General features: G+C 36.1%; 1 protein-coding gene across 2 annotated transcripts in view; it reads right to left on the bottom strand.

Moving 5' to 3' along the window:
- LOC121871777 (nuclear receptor coactivator 2-like) overlaps nucleotides 1-15,722 on the bottom strand; it is a 202,352-nt gene that overhangs the window by 56,357 nt on the left and 130,273 nt on the right. Inside the window, exons 20-21 of one of the 2 annotated variants that reach the window (XM_042374248.1) lie at nucleotides 14,575-14,893; nucleotides 580-1,008 (exon numbers count right to left, since the gene is read on the bottom strand). In XM_042374248.1, coding sequence (XP_042230182.1) covers nucleotides 580-1,008; nucleotides 14,575-14,893 — 748 coding nt within the window. The remainder of the gene's footprint in view (nucleotides 1-579; nucleotides 1,009-14,574; nucleotides 14,894-15,722) is intronic. The other variant, XM_042374249.1, reaches the window with a different exon arrangement.

Raw genomic sequence — 15,722 nt, 5'->3', positions numbered from 1 at the left:
CAATATTAATTTTTTTCTTACTACTGTTATTCACTTCAAATTTTCACATTGTGGAGATCAGTGTCAATTCTTCTTTTAAACATACTGATATTACAAATACTGTACCTACTATATTTACTATTTCAAAAATGGATTATATTTTCATGTTCCTTTGTTATCATGACTACTTTACCTAATTTTTAATAAAAAGGAATCAAATTTAGAAAAATCTACACTATTGGCAATTTTATTTGAATTTTTTGGCTCATCTAAATGCATAAATTAATCCTAAGATACAATATAATACTTATTTACAAGAGTTCACAAGTGTGCATCTTCCTTCCAAATATATTTATGAGAACTTAAACACTTTTAAGATTTTAAATGGTTATAAGACATTAACAGATGTGTGGTTTTATCAATGTTGGTATGATGTGCATATGAATATCATGGCTATCTAGCTATGTGCACATAAATATTATGGCTACATATTAGTGGTGTGCACATTAATATGAATACTACTCAGCTGTGATGTGCACACGAGTATGAATGCTACCTAATTGTGATGTGCATATGGGTGGTGGGTAGGAGAGGACTTACCCGAAGAGGTCCTGGCTGGGTCAGGGGCCCCATAGTAGTGGGCAGCCACCTCATAGTTGTGTGGGTGGGGTGGGAGGCTCCCCTCGTAGCCCTGGGGCATTACCCCTCCAACCAGCCCTGGCATACCACTCCCTGGTCCACCCCCACCCATTGGTGCTCCCCCCATCATATGAGCACCGTCCACTGGCCCTGCTGCTGATACTGCTGTTGGCCCCATCGGAGAGCCAGCAGAGGCGATTAATGAAGGGGGGAGAGTTCCAGGGTGGTGGTGACTCATATGGGGATGGGCTAAGGAGGAAGGTGGTACAGTGTGTGGGCTGGGGAGGTGGCCGCCTGCAGCTGGTGGCAGGTGGGGAGGGGGTGCGGGTGGGTCATGGTGGTGGCCCGGGGCTGGCGGGAAGTGGTGAGCACTGCGCGTGGCGTGCACACCTAGAAAACACACCGCCCCAGGTCAGTCACCTTGCTGCAGTCGGCACAATCCCATGCACGCAGTGATTACCAGTGCATACACCCACTTATGCTGTGGTCAGACACACATACACACACTTGTGCATTCATTTAACCCAGACTTGCACCACCAGTACCACACAGCCTACCATAACATAATACCTACACTACCTTTATCATATTATGAATAAAAATAATAAAATATTTTCTCTGAACATATTAAAAATAATGGTGATGTGAGCATTACATTCATCTAAAATTAAAGACATAACTTCTGAGCAAAATATAATGAACATATATACCCATTTGTGCTGTGATACCTATCTATCAAAAGCTGAGCAGTCAAGCAGATCTTTAAAAATGTACATCAATGGATCCTAATCAATGGGTCAAACATCATAAACTACATATGAAAGCACATTGGATTAGCAGTGCTATAAAGTGCTATACAAGATAAATAAGAATTTAAAATCTAAAATTGCATAACAGCCTAACTTAATAATCTTCAAATAATATAACATAAATATTAAATAAATCCTGAGCCTTTCTATTCTTGTGTACTTGAAGAAATCAGTACAATAAAACAAAACACTACAAATATTGGGGAACATCACATGAACAACAATGATGGTGCATCTCTCTCTTACTAAAAGGGTGCTTTACAGTGTTTGGCCAATAAAACCCTCAATGATCAAGACATCTATCAGGAATACCATTGACCCGTGATCTCGTATGTTCCCGGGTGCAATCCTAACCTATCCCCAGGATTTAAATGTGGTTCCTGGCATATGGTGCAGTGGTTGGTAGGCCTTGCTAGTGGTGGCTGGTGGTGGGTTGTCTCAGGGTGGTTTCAAGCCTTGCTCACTCAGGGACAGATACAGCTGGTTTTGTACAGCAGAGGGAATAGGAATTACAGGAAAGGAAGGGTTGGCCACACTTGATAGGCCCAGTTTTGATAGAAATAATAAGAAGTAATGAGTAACTGATTCCAAGGAGATGAAAAGGTAGAATGTATCCTCAATAGAGCAAGAGAGAGAGAAAGAGGACAAAGGGGTATGGTCCAGGAAAGAAAATGATTTAGGATAAAGCTGGAACTAAGGTTTAAGGCACAGAATAAAAGCATGTATAAAAGGAATAATAGAACAAAACCATGTATAAAAAGTAGTCAGGAGAAAGTTTCAGTTGAGCTTAAGAAATGTGGAAACAAGATTAAAAGTATAGTCTTATAAAAGGGTATATACGTAATTATGCTGATAAAGAAGAATCAGTTCACAAGATTCTCTTTTTACTTTTTCAGAAAATTAATATAATATCTTCAAAACTTAAAGAGAAACAAGTCTCAGTTTGTCTTTTTTGTAATAGTCAAAATATAAATAAAAACTAGAAGCTCTACTTTCTCAGGCTAAAAACAATAGTACTCTACTGTTATAGAAATTACTTCATGGATTAACACAGATGGCCTTAAAAGTTGCAGCGTTGCAACGTCCATTTTTCATGGAAATACTTGAAGTGAAAAATCATCAATTAAACATTTATTTAAGTGAAGACTCTATTTCTTATTTGTTATAATATGAATGAGACTTTATAAGACTCTTAGAGAATATGCAACAAGTCACTGCAAGGCTTCAGCCACACGAGAAAGAAGCAATAATTGTCATATGATGTACATTTTATATTTTCCGTTTAAGATTACTTTTAACTTCATGAATAACTGATGTACAGTACAATGAAATTTACAAGAATCCTCTCTCAATATTTAAAAAAAGTATATTTTTTACGCATTTAACAATGTGTCAAACCTTTAATGAACAAGATATTGACAAACTCTACCTAAAACTCAAGTCTTTAACATAAAGCACACTGGAATAACTACATGAACCTATAGTGCTAAGATGATAAATGAACATGAATACTATGGTTGGCTCTGGTTCAAACTACTGTAATATGTGAGAGAAAACGACAATAATCAATACCATTTACTTTAATATTAGGAGGTACTGTATAAAATAGAAAAAGAGCCTAATTCCAATTAGAAATATGAACAATAGGCCAAAAATTTACATCAGTATCAGCCTATTTTCCAAATCAAAGAAGAATGATAAAATACTAACTAATAGTAAAACTAAATGTATCCATGTTGATTACTACAGTACAGTATACCAACATTTTAATTCTACTGAAAAAGTACAGTATAGCTTTTTTTTACAGTAAAGTCACTGAAGTATCAACATTTTAAAGGTACTTCACTTAACAAATCCTAGATTACTAATGAGTAATATCCATGTGTTCACTTCGTGGTTAGAAATACAAATTATCTATTGTATTTATAAAAATACAGTAGGTAAAATGCTACACAAAGATCCACCTGAAGACATCAACTCTATGTTGCAAATTAATCTCTAGTTACAAAATGTGTGCAGAATTAGAGACCTGACGGTCCAAATGACTGCACTGCACTGCACTGCACTGCACTGCACACAATAGTTCAGCTGCATGAGCTTCAAAATGTACCAGTACATCAAAATCCTATGAACTATTTTTCTTGACGAGACTAACCTACCATTCCTGATGTCAAATTTCATATCTTCTCTGAGTTTCTGAGAATTAGTTAAAGTTGACAGAAATAAATTACTATGCATTAGCAATATTCCAAGGCAATGCCTAAACCAGCTCATATGGATATAAACAAACAGAGACTGTGTCAAAGTTTCTCTCGAAAATGGCATGCAAATGATATGGTATAAGTTCAATAACAATAACAGCAAATTCTATTACTTTTTAAATAAAAGGAGAAAAGGCTTTGAAAATTTTGGGTGCATATTTAAACTAAACTACTGTACTGTACTGTATTTGTAAAAGTAAAGAATTTTTAAAATAGGGTTTTTCCATACTTCATATCATCAATGATTGAAGTAGAGTTAACCAATTACTTATCATTTCATAAAACAATTTAAACACAGAGCCTAAATTTCCCATGATAGTTCTCTATCATTTACTGTAACGTATTAAATTTCAAATTTTTGGATGTGTTAACTCTTGATGTATGAGTGCTCTCTATATTATGTGTCATATACAGGTTGAACCTCGATTTAATAGCACTGGATTTGCAGGCAACTCTCACTTAACAGCAAAATTTAGAGATTGTGATTTTTTGACAGGCCCGCCTGTAATTTCCACAGCAGTTATTCTACCTGTTGCAGTGCCCCCGCTGCTCTACAGTCGGTTTGTTTTGGCATTGAAGTCCAGCCAGTGCTGTGCTCATGTAATCACCTTGAATTTCTACTTACTTTGCATCAATTAAGGCCTCTACGGGAGCCAAAAACCCTCCCGGAGTTGCTGGTGACCCAAAGAAGACAAGTTTCCCTGAACATTGTGCAAAAGGTTGAAATATTACAGAAACTAGACCGTGGAGTGTCTGTTCATCAACTTTGGGAAATCTATGGTGTAGGTTCCTCAACAATTTATGATTTAAAGAAGCATTTGTGGACAGTGACGCAAAAAAGGAAATGGAAAAGCGTAAGCAAATGAGATCAGGAAAACACAAAGATTGTGCTCGATGCAATGGTTTTGTCAGCAATACCCTCTCCCCTTATACAGTAAAACCTAGCTAAGACGGGATTAATTGGAGGGAAGGGTTGTTCATGATAAGAGTATGTCCACCTTAAAGTAATTTCTCATAAAAACACCGCCATTTTAAACAAAAAACTAGTACAACACTAAAGTATCCAATTTTTATGAAAGAAATACATGTTTTTTAATCACAATTAAATTTTAAAAAGTAATGTACACAAAATACTGTACATTTGTGCCATTTGATTGCTGGACAACGAATTTTGTCGATATGATTCAATACTCAAGTTTCACTACAGATGGGAGATGTCTCAGAACAGCTGACGTCCCTCACTCCTCCCTCCTCCTTCCTCTTAACACACATACAAAGTTTTCCCATTTATATTTTTGACCTTATGATAATTATTTATCTTATCTTGTTTGTAAATTCTGTATGTAAGATTGAGAGTGCAAAAAAAAAAAAAAAAATATATGTATACTATATACAGTCAACCCTCACTTTACGCGGTCCCACATTCTACGTTTCCACGTTTACGCGGTGCCCTGCCAGAACCCAGGGTGCTCACATTCCGCGGTGGGTGTACCCCTTTACACGGTGAAGTATAATTATTTTTAATTTAGCTCATAAAATTCATACAAATTATCCGGCCAGAATATAATTTACATTGCTGGAATTCTTACAATTTGATGATCATTTTGAATATAAACATCATAGATTTTGCATTAGACATACAAATTTTAGATATAATGTTTACTCTTGAGTAAATATGTTATCTTTTGTGCAAAATATATGATATTTATATTCAAAATATTCCTGGTCTTACAAGGAATCCAGCAATGTCAATTATATTATCCTAACTTTAGTCTGATTTATTATTTATTACTAAAAAGGTAAACAGTCTGGTATTCCCACACATTTATCTAGTAGGGACGTTGGTGGGGGTGGGGGGGAGGGAGGGAGGGACCGGCGACCGACCATCTGTTACCGTGTGAAGAATATTTTTTTTTTATTAACTGAAGATTTTTATTTTAGCTCATAAAATTCATACAAATTACCCGGCCAGAATATAATTTACATTGCTGGAATTCTTACAATTTGGTGATCATTTTGAATATAAACATCATATATTTTGCATTAGACATAAAATTTTTAGATAAAATGTTTAATCTGAGTATGTTATCTTTTGTGCAAAATATATGACGTTTATATTCAAAATATTCCTGGTCTTACAAGGAATCCAGCAATGTCAATTATATTATCCTAACTTTAATCTGAGGTATTATTTAATACAAAATGTTAAAATCTAAATTTTTCACCCAACATCTCTTGAAGGGAGGATTGGTGGGGGGTGGGGGGGAGGGTTGGGACTGACCGCGCGGTTGGAAGAGGGGGGGAGGCAAGGTGGGGTACTTTGATTGACAGATAGTGTCGTGAAGAATATTTTTTTTTTTATTAACTGAAGATATTTGTTTTAGCTCATAAAATTCATACAAATTACCCGGCCAGAATATAATTTACATTGCTGGAATTCTTACAATTTGGTGATCATTTTGAATATAAACATCATATATTTTGCATTAGACATAAAATTTTTAGATAAAATGTTTAATCTGAGTAAGTATGTTATCTTTTGTGAAAAATATATGACATTTATATTCAAAATATTCCTGGTCTTACAAGGAATCCAGCAATGTCAATTATATTATCCTAACTTTAGTTTGAGGTATTATTTATTACTATACCTGGTTTTCCCCCCAAAATTTCTCAGAGAGGGAAGAGCCAGCAGTGTAGTGTGAGAGGGGGAGGGAGTCGTGTCCATTATTTGAATGGACATTAACTTGGCGACTGTATTTCTCTATTTCTCTTAAGTATTAATTGTGTGCATGTACCATCATAAAATTAAGATGTTATTTTTACTACAACATAGTTATGTGTCGTCAAAAAGTGGAGTTTGGGGATCGGCCTGGACTCCATTTCAATTAATCCCATATGTTATGTTATTCACTTTACGCGTTTCTCGCTTTCCGCGGTACCCTCCGGGTTACATTAACCGCGTAAAGTGAGGGTTAACTGTATATATATACAGTTGTACCCCGATTTACGCGGTTTCATTTAACGCGATTTCTCATATACGCGGTGCCTTTCCAGAACCGAACTTTCACTTAACGTGGTTCATCTACCCATATACGCGCAGAGTGTCCGGCTCGAGACGCTATTTTTAGATTCACCCCACCCACCACCCGCTCCCGCCTGCCTCGCCTCTCCCTCCTCCTCCTCCCTCCCTCCCCTCCGCCTCCATCCCCGTATGCCGACCCATCTCTTCTACTAACGTAAGTGTTACACCTAACTTTTAGTTTTCCTAACCTAACCTTTATTTTTCCTAACTTAACCCTTATTTTTCCTAACCTAACCTCTTCTATATTACTTGTTTGTTCATACCATCATAAAGTTAAGATAAAATTTTTACTACAACATAGTTGTGTGTCGTCAAAAAGTGGAGTTTGGGGGTCGGGCCAGTCTCTATTGGAATTAATCCCATATGTTCTGTTCTTCACTTAATGCGGTACCCTGTGGGTTCAATTGACTACTGTGTGTGTGTGTATATATATATATATATATATATATATATATATATATATATATATATATATATATATATATATATATATATATATATATATATATATATATATATATATATATATATATATATATATATATATATATATATATATATATATATATATATATATATATATATATATACAGGTTGTACCTCTCTAGTCCGGCATTCTGTGGTCCGGAAACTCCCGTGGTCCGGAACGATTTTAGTTTGTCCAATAGGTAGATAGGCAGCTTTTTTTTTTTTTTTTTTTACTTATCTGAATTATTATTATTATTACAGGAGTATTAAATTTTTGCCCCTCAGGCCCTAATGTGGGTCAGTGACCTATTCCCGGGTGGGCTAATCCCCTTAAAAAAAAAAAAAGCCGCGGGAAATTAAGGTTTGTTTACATCCGGCAGTTCGGCTGCTCTCTCTCTCTCTCTCTCTGCTTGTCTATACAGAGTACAACATTTAACCCTTCAATATATATGAGCAGTAAATAAGTGTTGCTTTCATATTCTTATGTAGAGTAATGACGATATATTTTCACATGTGCGCACTTACATACGAGCAGTCTCACTTTTTTTTTTACCATTAATGGTTAGCTACTTATATTGTTCCATTTATTAACATTAAATAACATTACAGGTACTTCAAGCAACCATATTCATTTTTTTACATTAATCTTACTACAGCTAAACTCAGGGTCTTATTTTCTTCAGTTTTATATGTAGAACCAATCAGTCACTGGCTTCGTAAGCTTTAACATAAACAATGCCGGCAGCCGTCTCGTCTCCTCTAATATTCCACGTATTATTAATAAATTGTATTGTTAATTTTGCACACACGTACATTAATTCATTAAAAACAAATTCAGAAACATTAATTAAAATATATATGAACAGTAAATAAGTGTTGCTTTCATATTCTTATGTAAAGTAATGATGATATGTTTTCAAGTGTGCGCATGCGCACTTACATATGCGATCTCTCTTTTTACTTTACCATTATCGTTAGCTACTTCTATTGTTCCATTTATTAACTTTAATAACATTACTTAAAACAACCATATTAATTTTACTACAGCTACAACCAAGGTCTTATTTTCTTCAGTTTTATATGTAGAACCAGTCAGTCACTGGTTTTGTAATCAACGAATACAATGCTGTGTCATTTCCTCGTGTGTTTTAATATTCTACATATTATTAATGAATTGTATTGCTCATTTTGCACACATAAACATTAATTCAATAAAAATGACATTCAGTAATAAACAATAATGAATCTTTTGTACATAAGAGAAATGACGCTGTTTACACGATTATGCACGTCGTCTGCAAGTTGGCGGGCCGTTCAAGCCCGTCGAAACTCAAGTTTCCTCCGGCAAAATTTTTATTTATTTATTTTTTTGTGTGTTCCAATAAAATACGTTAAGAATTAAAAACTCGCGAAATTTGAGAAGCTACTATACGACATTTAACCCTTCAATATGTCTTCAAAGAGACCAAGATGCAGAGAAAGTGGTGCTAGTGCTTCCAGGCATAAGCACAAGTCACTATCTATCCAGGAAAAGGGTGAATTTTCATGTAAATCCACAATGAAAACGTGGATAAGATAAATCTTGATAAAATCACACGGGAAAATGGAAACAACGGAGCACCTTAGCTTTCGTCTTTATTCAAGACATCTTCAGAGGCAACTGAGTTGCCTCTGAAGATATATATATATATATATATATATATATATATATATATATATATATATATATATATATATATATATATATATATATATATATATATATATATATATACAGTGGGGTATGCTATAACGAACGGATCCTACTACGAATATTCCTATAACGAACGGTTTTACCTATAAAATTGAGAATGCTATAACGAACGAAACTCCTACAACGAACATTATTTAAAAAATTTTTTTTTTTTTTTACTAATTTATTGTTTTTTTATTACAAGTATTAATGATATTCTTTATTTCAGGGGTTTAGATGCATATTTATGCACTTTTTTACAATTTTTACAATTTTATATTATATTTTTCAGTGTTAAGTGGTTGTATTTGGGGGCCTGGAACTGATTAATCCTATAACGAACGAATGCTATAACGAACAAGGTTCTAGAACCAATTAGATTCGTTATAGCATACCCCACTGTATATATATATATATATATATATATATATATATATATATATATATATATATATATATATATATATATATATATATATATATATATATATATATATATATATATATATATATATATATATATATATATATATATATATATATATATATATATATATATATATATATATATATATATATATATATATATATATATATATATATATATATATATATATATATATATATATATATAAACATACACAGGTTCACAACCCTTTATCCGAAATTCCGAAAACCGAAAAGCTCTGAAAACCTTAAGTTTTTTTTGTGGGGCCATTTTTTTTTTTTTTTAAACAGGGATTAGCCTACCCGGGCATATATCACTGACCCACATCAGGGCCTGGGGGGCGAAAAAGTAAAAGTAATAATAATTATTATAATAACAAATATTCATAGTAAATAAAATTTTTAATAAAAATACACCAAAATAAAATAATAATGATAACAATAATAATAATAATAAAATTAATAATAATAACAATAATACTGTAATAATAAAATAATAATAATAATAATAAAGAAATACAGTCAACCCTCGCTTTATGCGGTCCCACTTTACGCGTTTCCACGTTTACGCGGTACCCTGCCGAAACCGGAATGCTCACTTTCCGCGGTGCGTGTACCACCTTTACGCGGAGAGCGGCTGGCGGTCCTCTCGTGCCGCACCATTTTCGGATCCAAACCTCCCGCCATCTCTCCCGCCCTCTCCCGCCATATTGTGTAAGCGGCGCGAGTAGGTTGCACAGTGTATGTCTTTGTTGCGTTATCGGTGATGTCATATGACGTAGCGGATTGTGATTGGGCAAAGCATCCTTACTTCCCTCCCTGCTAGCTGTGATTGGTTTAATGTAGTACTATGACGTGCCCCGCCGCGGGAGCGTTCAAGCCCCTTGACCTACCGCGTCAGTTACACCCCTCCAGGCTACACCGTGTATCATAAGAATGGCTTCCACCAGACCACCACCACCACCACAAAGAAACCTTGCATTACCTGGACCCAGCCGCCCTAAGCCAAAGAAGACACGACGTTCCTTAAGCTACGAAATCAAATATAAGATCATACAAGAGTTGGAGAAAGGAACAAGACAGGTTGATCTCGCGCGCCAGCATGGTGTTAACGAATCAACTATCGGGACAATTAAGAAGGATGCAGCCAAGATAAAAGAGCACATGAACATCACAAAGTCTACAACTGCTTCTATGATCAAATATTTCCACAACCAGGTGCTTCTCAAGACGGAAAAATTACTTGTGAGCTACTTTGTGCGCCAGGCGCGACGGAACATGGTGGTGGACACGCGCTCAGTTAAGGAGTACAGGTAGTTCTGCTATAACGCGATAATTGTGTTCTTGTAAAATATCGTGTTATGGAAAATCGCGTAATAGAAATAACAGGGCTTATGGAGAAAATAGGGTTAGGTGCAGATTACTCGAAATCGAAAAAATTTAGTAGTTAGCCTAACACAAAGGATAGCACAGTCTAAATAAATGTTACATTCATATCTAATACTGAAATCATACAGTAAATGTAACACTTTACCTTGAAAAAATATGAATGTAACTTGATGGGGGAGAAGGGTGATTTTGAGGTTGATAACATCAAGCTTCTCTTCAAGTGTTATATCCTTTCTTTTACGATAATCACCGGGAATTCTATCATCAGAACGCTTTTTGGAGATATTCTTCTTTACCATATTGACAGTTAATACCACAAAATTGGAGAAATAGGAAGCAAAAATCGCGTTATAGCAAACAAGCGTTCGCGTTATACAAATATTGTTCCGAATTCATAAATTGCGTTAGAGCAAATTCGCGTTATCAAAACACGCGTTATAGCAGAACTCACTGTACGCACTTTTACTGTATGCTGCAGTGTCACGAAAGATGGGAATTACAGAGCCCAAACCCTTTAATGCTTCCTCTGGGTGGTTACAGAGGTTTAAGAAGAGAAACAAGATCACCAATATCAACATTGGTGGTGAAGAAGCTAGTGCTGACAGTGTTGCGGCTAGGAAATTTCTTCCGTTTTTACGTGAGATTATGGAGGAAGGACAGTACACCGACGACCAGGTGTTTAACATGGACGAATCTGGTCTTTTTTGGAAAAAGCTACCTTCCAAGACCTTCGTTGCGAAGAATGCCAGCAAGTGTCGGGGGCGGAAGTTGCAGAAGGAGCGCATTACCGTCCTGTTTACCACCAATGCCTCCGGTACCTGTAAGCTCAAGTTATCGGTGATCCACACAGCACGCAAGCCGCACGCCTACAAGAGCATGGATATGACCAAGCTAAATGTCCACTGGCTGACCGCACGTAAGGCGTGGATGTTTTCTACACTGTCCCTCTCCTGGTTTGATGACTGTTTCGTTCCCGATGTGAAGAAATTATGTGAGCAACAGAATGTGCCATTCAAGATTTTGTTGCTGCTGGACAACGCACCAGGACACTCGCCCCTACGGTTAGATCATCACCCCAACATAAAAGTGGTCTTCCTTCCTCCCAACACTATGTCTATAATACAACCCATGGACCAAGAATTGATCTGTAATGTAAAAGCTGCATTCTCTGCTAAAAAAATTCAACCTACTAAACTACTACACCAACACCAAGGAAGAGTTGCGTAACTTGAGTGACACCAACACCGATAGCAAGAGCGAAGACGACGAGGATCAACAGTTGGCAGAGCAAGAAGTACTTTTCAAACAATTCTGGAGAACATTCAACGTCAAGAAAGCTGTGGACTTCTTGGTGGAGGCATGGGATCAGCTGTCTGTAGCAACTGTTCGTCACGCATGGAGACATGTGTTGCAAGGCATTCCGGGTGTTAGGCAGAGTAAATCTGTGACTGGTGAGGTTCAGATTGTTGCAGTAGCAGTGGACCATGCCAGAGAAGCTGCGCAGTGTTATAGCTGCAGGCTTCTCCGAGACCACCAACGACGACATCCTGGAGGTGATAAGGGATCCTGATGTGACTACCGACGAGATGGTAGATGATGATGATGTCAGTGAAGAGGCAGGTGGTGCGTCATCCCAAGAAGAACGCCGCTTTTCCCATAGTAATGTTAGGGGTGCCATCGAGTGTATTGAGAAAGTCAAGCTCCTTTCCGACGACGCTCACGCAAACAGGTATGAAATCTTCACTACCCAGCTGTTGCAGACTATGGAGCCCTACATCAAGGTTTATCACAACAACATAAACACCAGGCGTCAGCAAAGCATAACAGAGTTCTTCGCCCGCAACCCACCACAGCCAGCCCAAGCCAGTGATAGTGACAGAGGCAGAGACAGTGATGATGACTTTGAGGGATTTGTCAGGGAGGCACTAGTAAGTGTGGATGACACCGATGAAGACTCACCTGAGGGCCAGTAGCCTGCCCTCTGCCTCGGAACCAGCCTCCATTCCCCTACGCCGACCCATCTCTTCTACTAACGTAAGTGTTAACCCCAACCTTGTTTTTTTCTAACCTAACCTTCAGTTTATTGACTGTTCCCTTCTATATTATGTGTGGGTGAATACCATCATAAAGTTAAGATGTTATTTTTAGTAAAACGTATGTTATGTTGTTCACTTTACGCGGGCCGCCGTGGGTTGAATTAACCGCGTAAAGTGAGGGTTAACTGTACAAGAATGAAAAAAGATCAAAAGTGAGAAACACGACCTAGACCTATGAATTATTATTATTATTATTATAATTTTTATTATATTTTCGCCCCCCAGGCCCTGATGTGGGTCAGTGATCTATGCCCGGGTGAGCTAATACATTTATATATTAAAAAAAAAAAAAAAAAAAAACCCTAGCCATTCTGAAAACTGAAAATTCAGAAATCAAATGCCCTGGCCCCAAGGATTTCGATAAGGATTGTCAATGTATGTATATATATATATATATATATATATATATATATATATATATATATATATATATATATATATATATATATATATATATATATATATATATATATATATATATATATATACAGACAATTATAAAGGGCCAAATTTTTCTAACAGCAGCTCCATCACAGGAAATGCAAACAAATTTATAATGAACACTGTATCGGTAGCCATAAGTTGTTGTTTTTTCATATATGACAGGATTTTTTATGATATACAAATGTCAATATGACGTTTTCCCAATGAAACTCATTTTGAGTTCAAGTGGCACAAACAGTGCTTAAATTTTCTGATTGAAGAAGTAAAATTTAATTAAGCATACCAAATTTGAAGAAAATTTTCCATCAGTGACTGGTTTGTTACTTTCATGTCAAGGCCCCACAATAAATAACCTATTGGAGGTTCCACCCATGAAATATAGCTTTGGTTTCCATTCATAAATCCACACAACTAATGCTATCAATATCCTTATGTTGGTTTTATTCATTTTGTCCTTTGATTAAAGTTTATCTTCATCTTTCAAAAAAATTATTCATAGTAGATTTTCTACAGCATGCTTTTCAAATTGAAAATACAATGTCATCATCCTAAGATGACAAAGTCGTGTAAATAACAAATCTTGTTCTGTTTAATTAGACTTACTTCACTGATTCAGCTTTTCAATATTATTTATTAAAATGAAAATGATGTTTTCAATTAATTGTTACACATGGGTAGCAATTGATGAACTTGTTACAAAATTCTCATTAAAAGATGCTTTATAAAGTAAGACAGAGAAGATTGGTCAAAATGACCCAAGGGGAGAAAAAGGAGGTGTAACTGAGAAATTGGGATGAGTGGAAGGGTGGTGAGGTTTGTGAGGATTTCCCCATGCCATGGAGAGGAATGTATACCAGTGTCCCACAACCAAACTACAATACAGCAAACCAAACCAATGTTAACTAACTACTGCAGGAAAATCATGAATTTTAAAAGAAAGATGTTTACTTCTCATTTATAAAAGTATACATAAGCTGCAATTAAAATTTCAAAAGTAATTAATGAAGAGGGTGTATGTATGAGTAACTGTGTGAAAATGCAAAAATACTACTACAATGGTACTGCACTGTTAGAAAGTAGGATCATAAACCTTGAATCCCGAAAGTACAAGAAGAGTACAGTATACTTCTTCAGTTCCATATATCTACCAATGCAGAAACATTTACTTTGCATCCACAAGATGCCTGAATACATAAGTGAGCAGTAATGTCATTCAGGGTCTTACCTGCTATCTGCCCTGGAGCTGATATAGGCCGTAGAATACGATACTGTTGTTGTTGTTGTTGTTGTTGTTGTTGTTGTTGTTGCTGCTGTTGTTGTTGTTGTTGCTGCTGTTGATAAATTAAGGGTGGTTGTCCTTGCTGTGGAGAGGAAGGAGGATAGGCACCTGGGTCCCCTTGTCCTGTGGCTCCAGGTGTATGAGGACCCATACCTTGATAAGGTGACTGACGGGCACTAGGGCTGGGCACAGAACGCATGGAGGGTAACTGACCTGCACGCCCACCACCCGGAAACTGTCGAACACTCTCATTTCTCATAAAGGTCTGAAAGCAATAAAATTAGTAGTTGCATACATTTATTATTACATTCATCTGTTGCTACCTAAATTGCACTGAAAGTAAGTTTGTCAACTGAGAAATTTGAACATGATTAATTTTAAATTTGTTTAGTTGATTGAAAAATTAGTTTTCTTTCTATTAACAGCTCATGAAAACAAACACTGGCCACTCTCAACTATCTGTCAACCTAACACCCACAACTGTCAAGGACCTAAGAAACTTGGAGTAACTGATAAGTACGGTATCTGCTAAAATGTTAAGTAATGAACTTGGAACATAACTCTACATTTGGTAGCCAAACATACATTTTTGTCAGGTATGAAGTACAATGCATGTCAACTGATATTGTAAGACCATCTATATAGTGCATATCTTTGGCAGAACAATTAACCAATCAGAAATGAAATACCTGTATGTTAAGATATGACCCTGTGAAAGTAAAGAGTTATTTTCTTATTTTAAAATAATTTTATAAATACTGTATATATCAATAACTTTATCTACAATACGGTTAATAATATAATCTATATCTGCTGTAGCATATTCTGAATACTGTACATGTACAGGGTAGTGCATTTTGGACTCTGGATTCCAAGTCCCCAATATACGGCTTTGATCCTTAGAAGCATGGAAACTTTGCTGTGGGATGTTCTATCAAGTCTCACAGCTGAAAAAAGAAGCCTGCACACCCATGCATGCAAATTCAGCATGACCCTATAATTATCGGTATTTCAACAGGGAAGTGTCAAAAGCATCACACTCACAGTCAACCTGGTTAATCTAAACCACAGTACAGTACAGTACAGGACAGGAC

The sequence above is a fragment of the Homarus americanus genome, unplaced genomic scaffold (assembly GCF_018991925.1).
Source record: "Homarus americanus isolate GMGI-L3 unplaced genomic scaffold, GMGI_Hamer_2.0 scaffold39675, whole genome shotgun sequence".
NCBI lineage: Eukaryota > Metazoa > Arthropoda > Malacostraca > Decapoda > Nephropidae > Homarus > Homarus americanus.
Note: the sequence above shows the minus strand (reverse complement) of the source record. Positions and strands in the feature narration are given on the sequence as shown.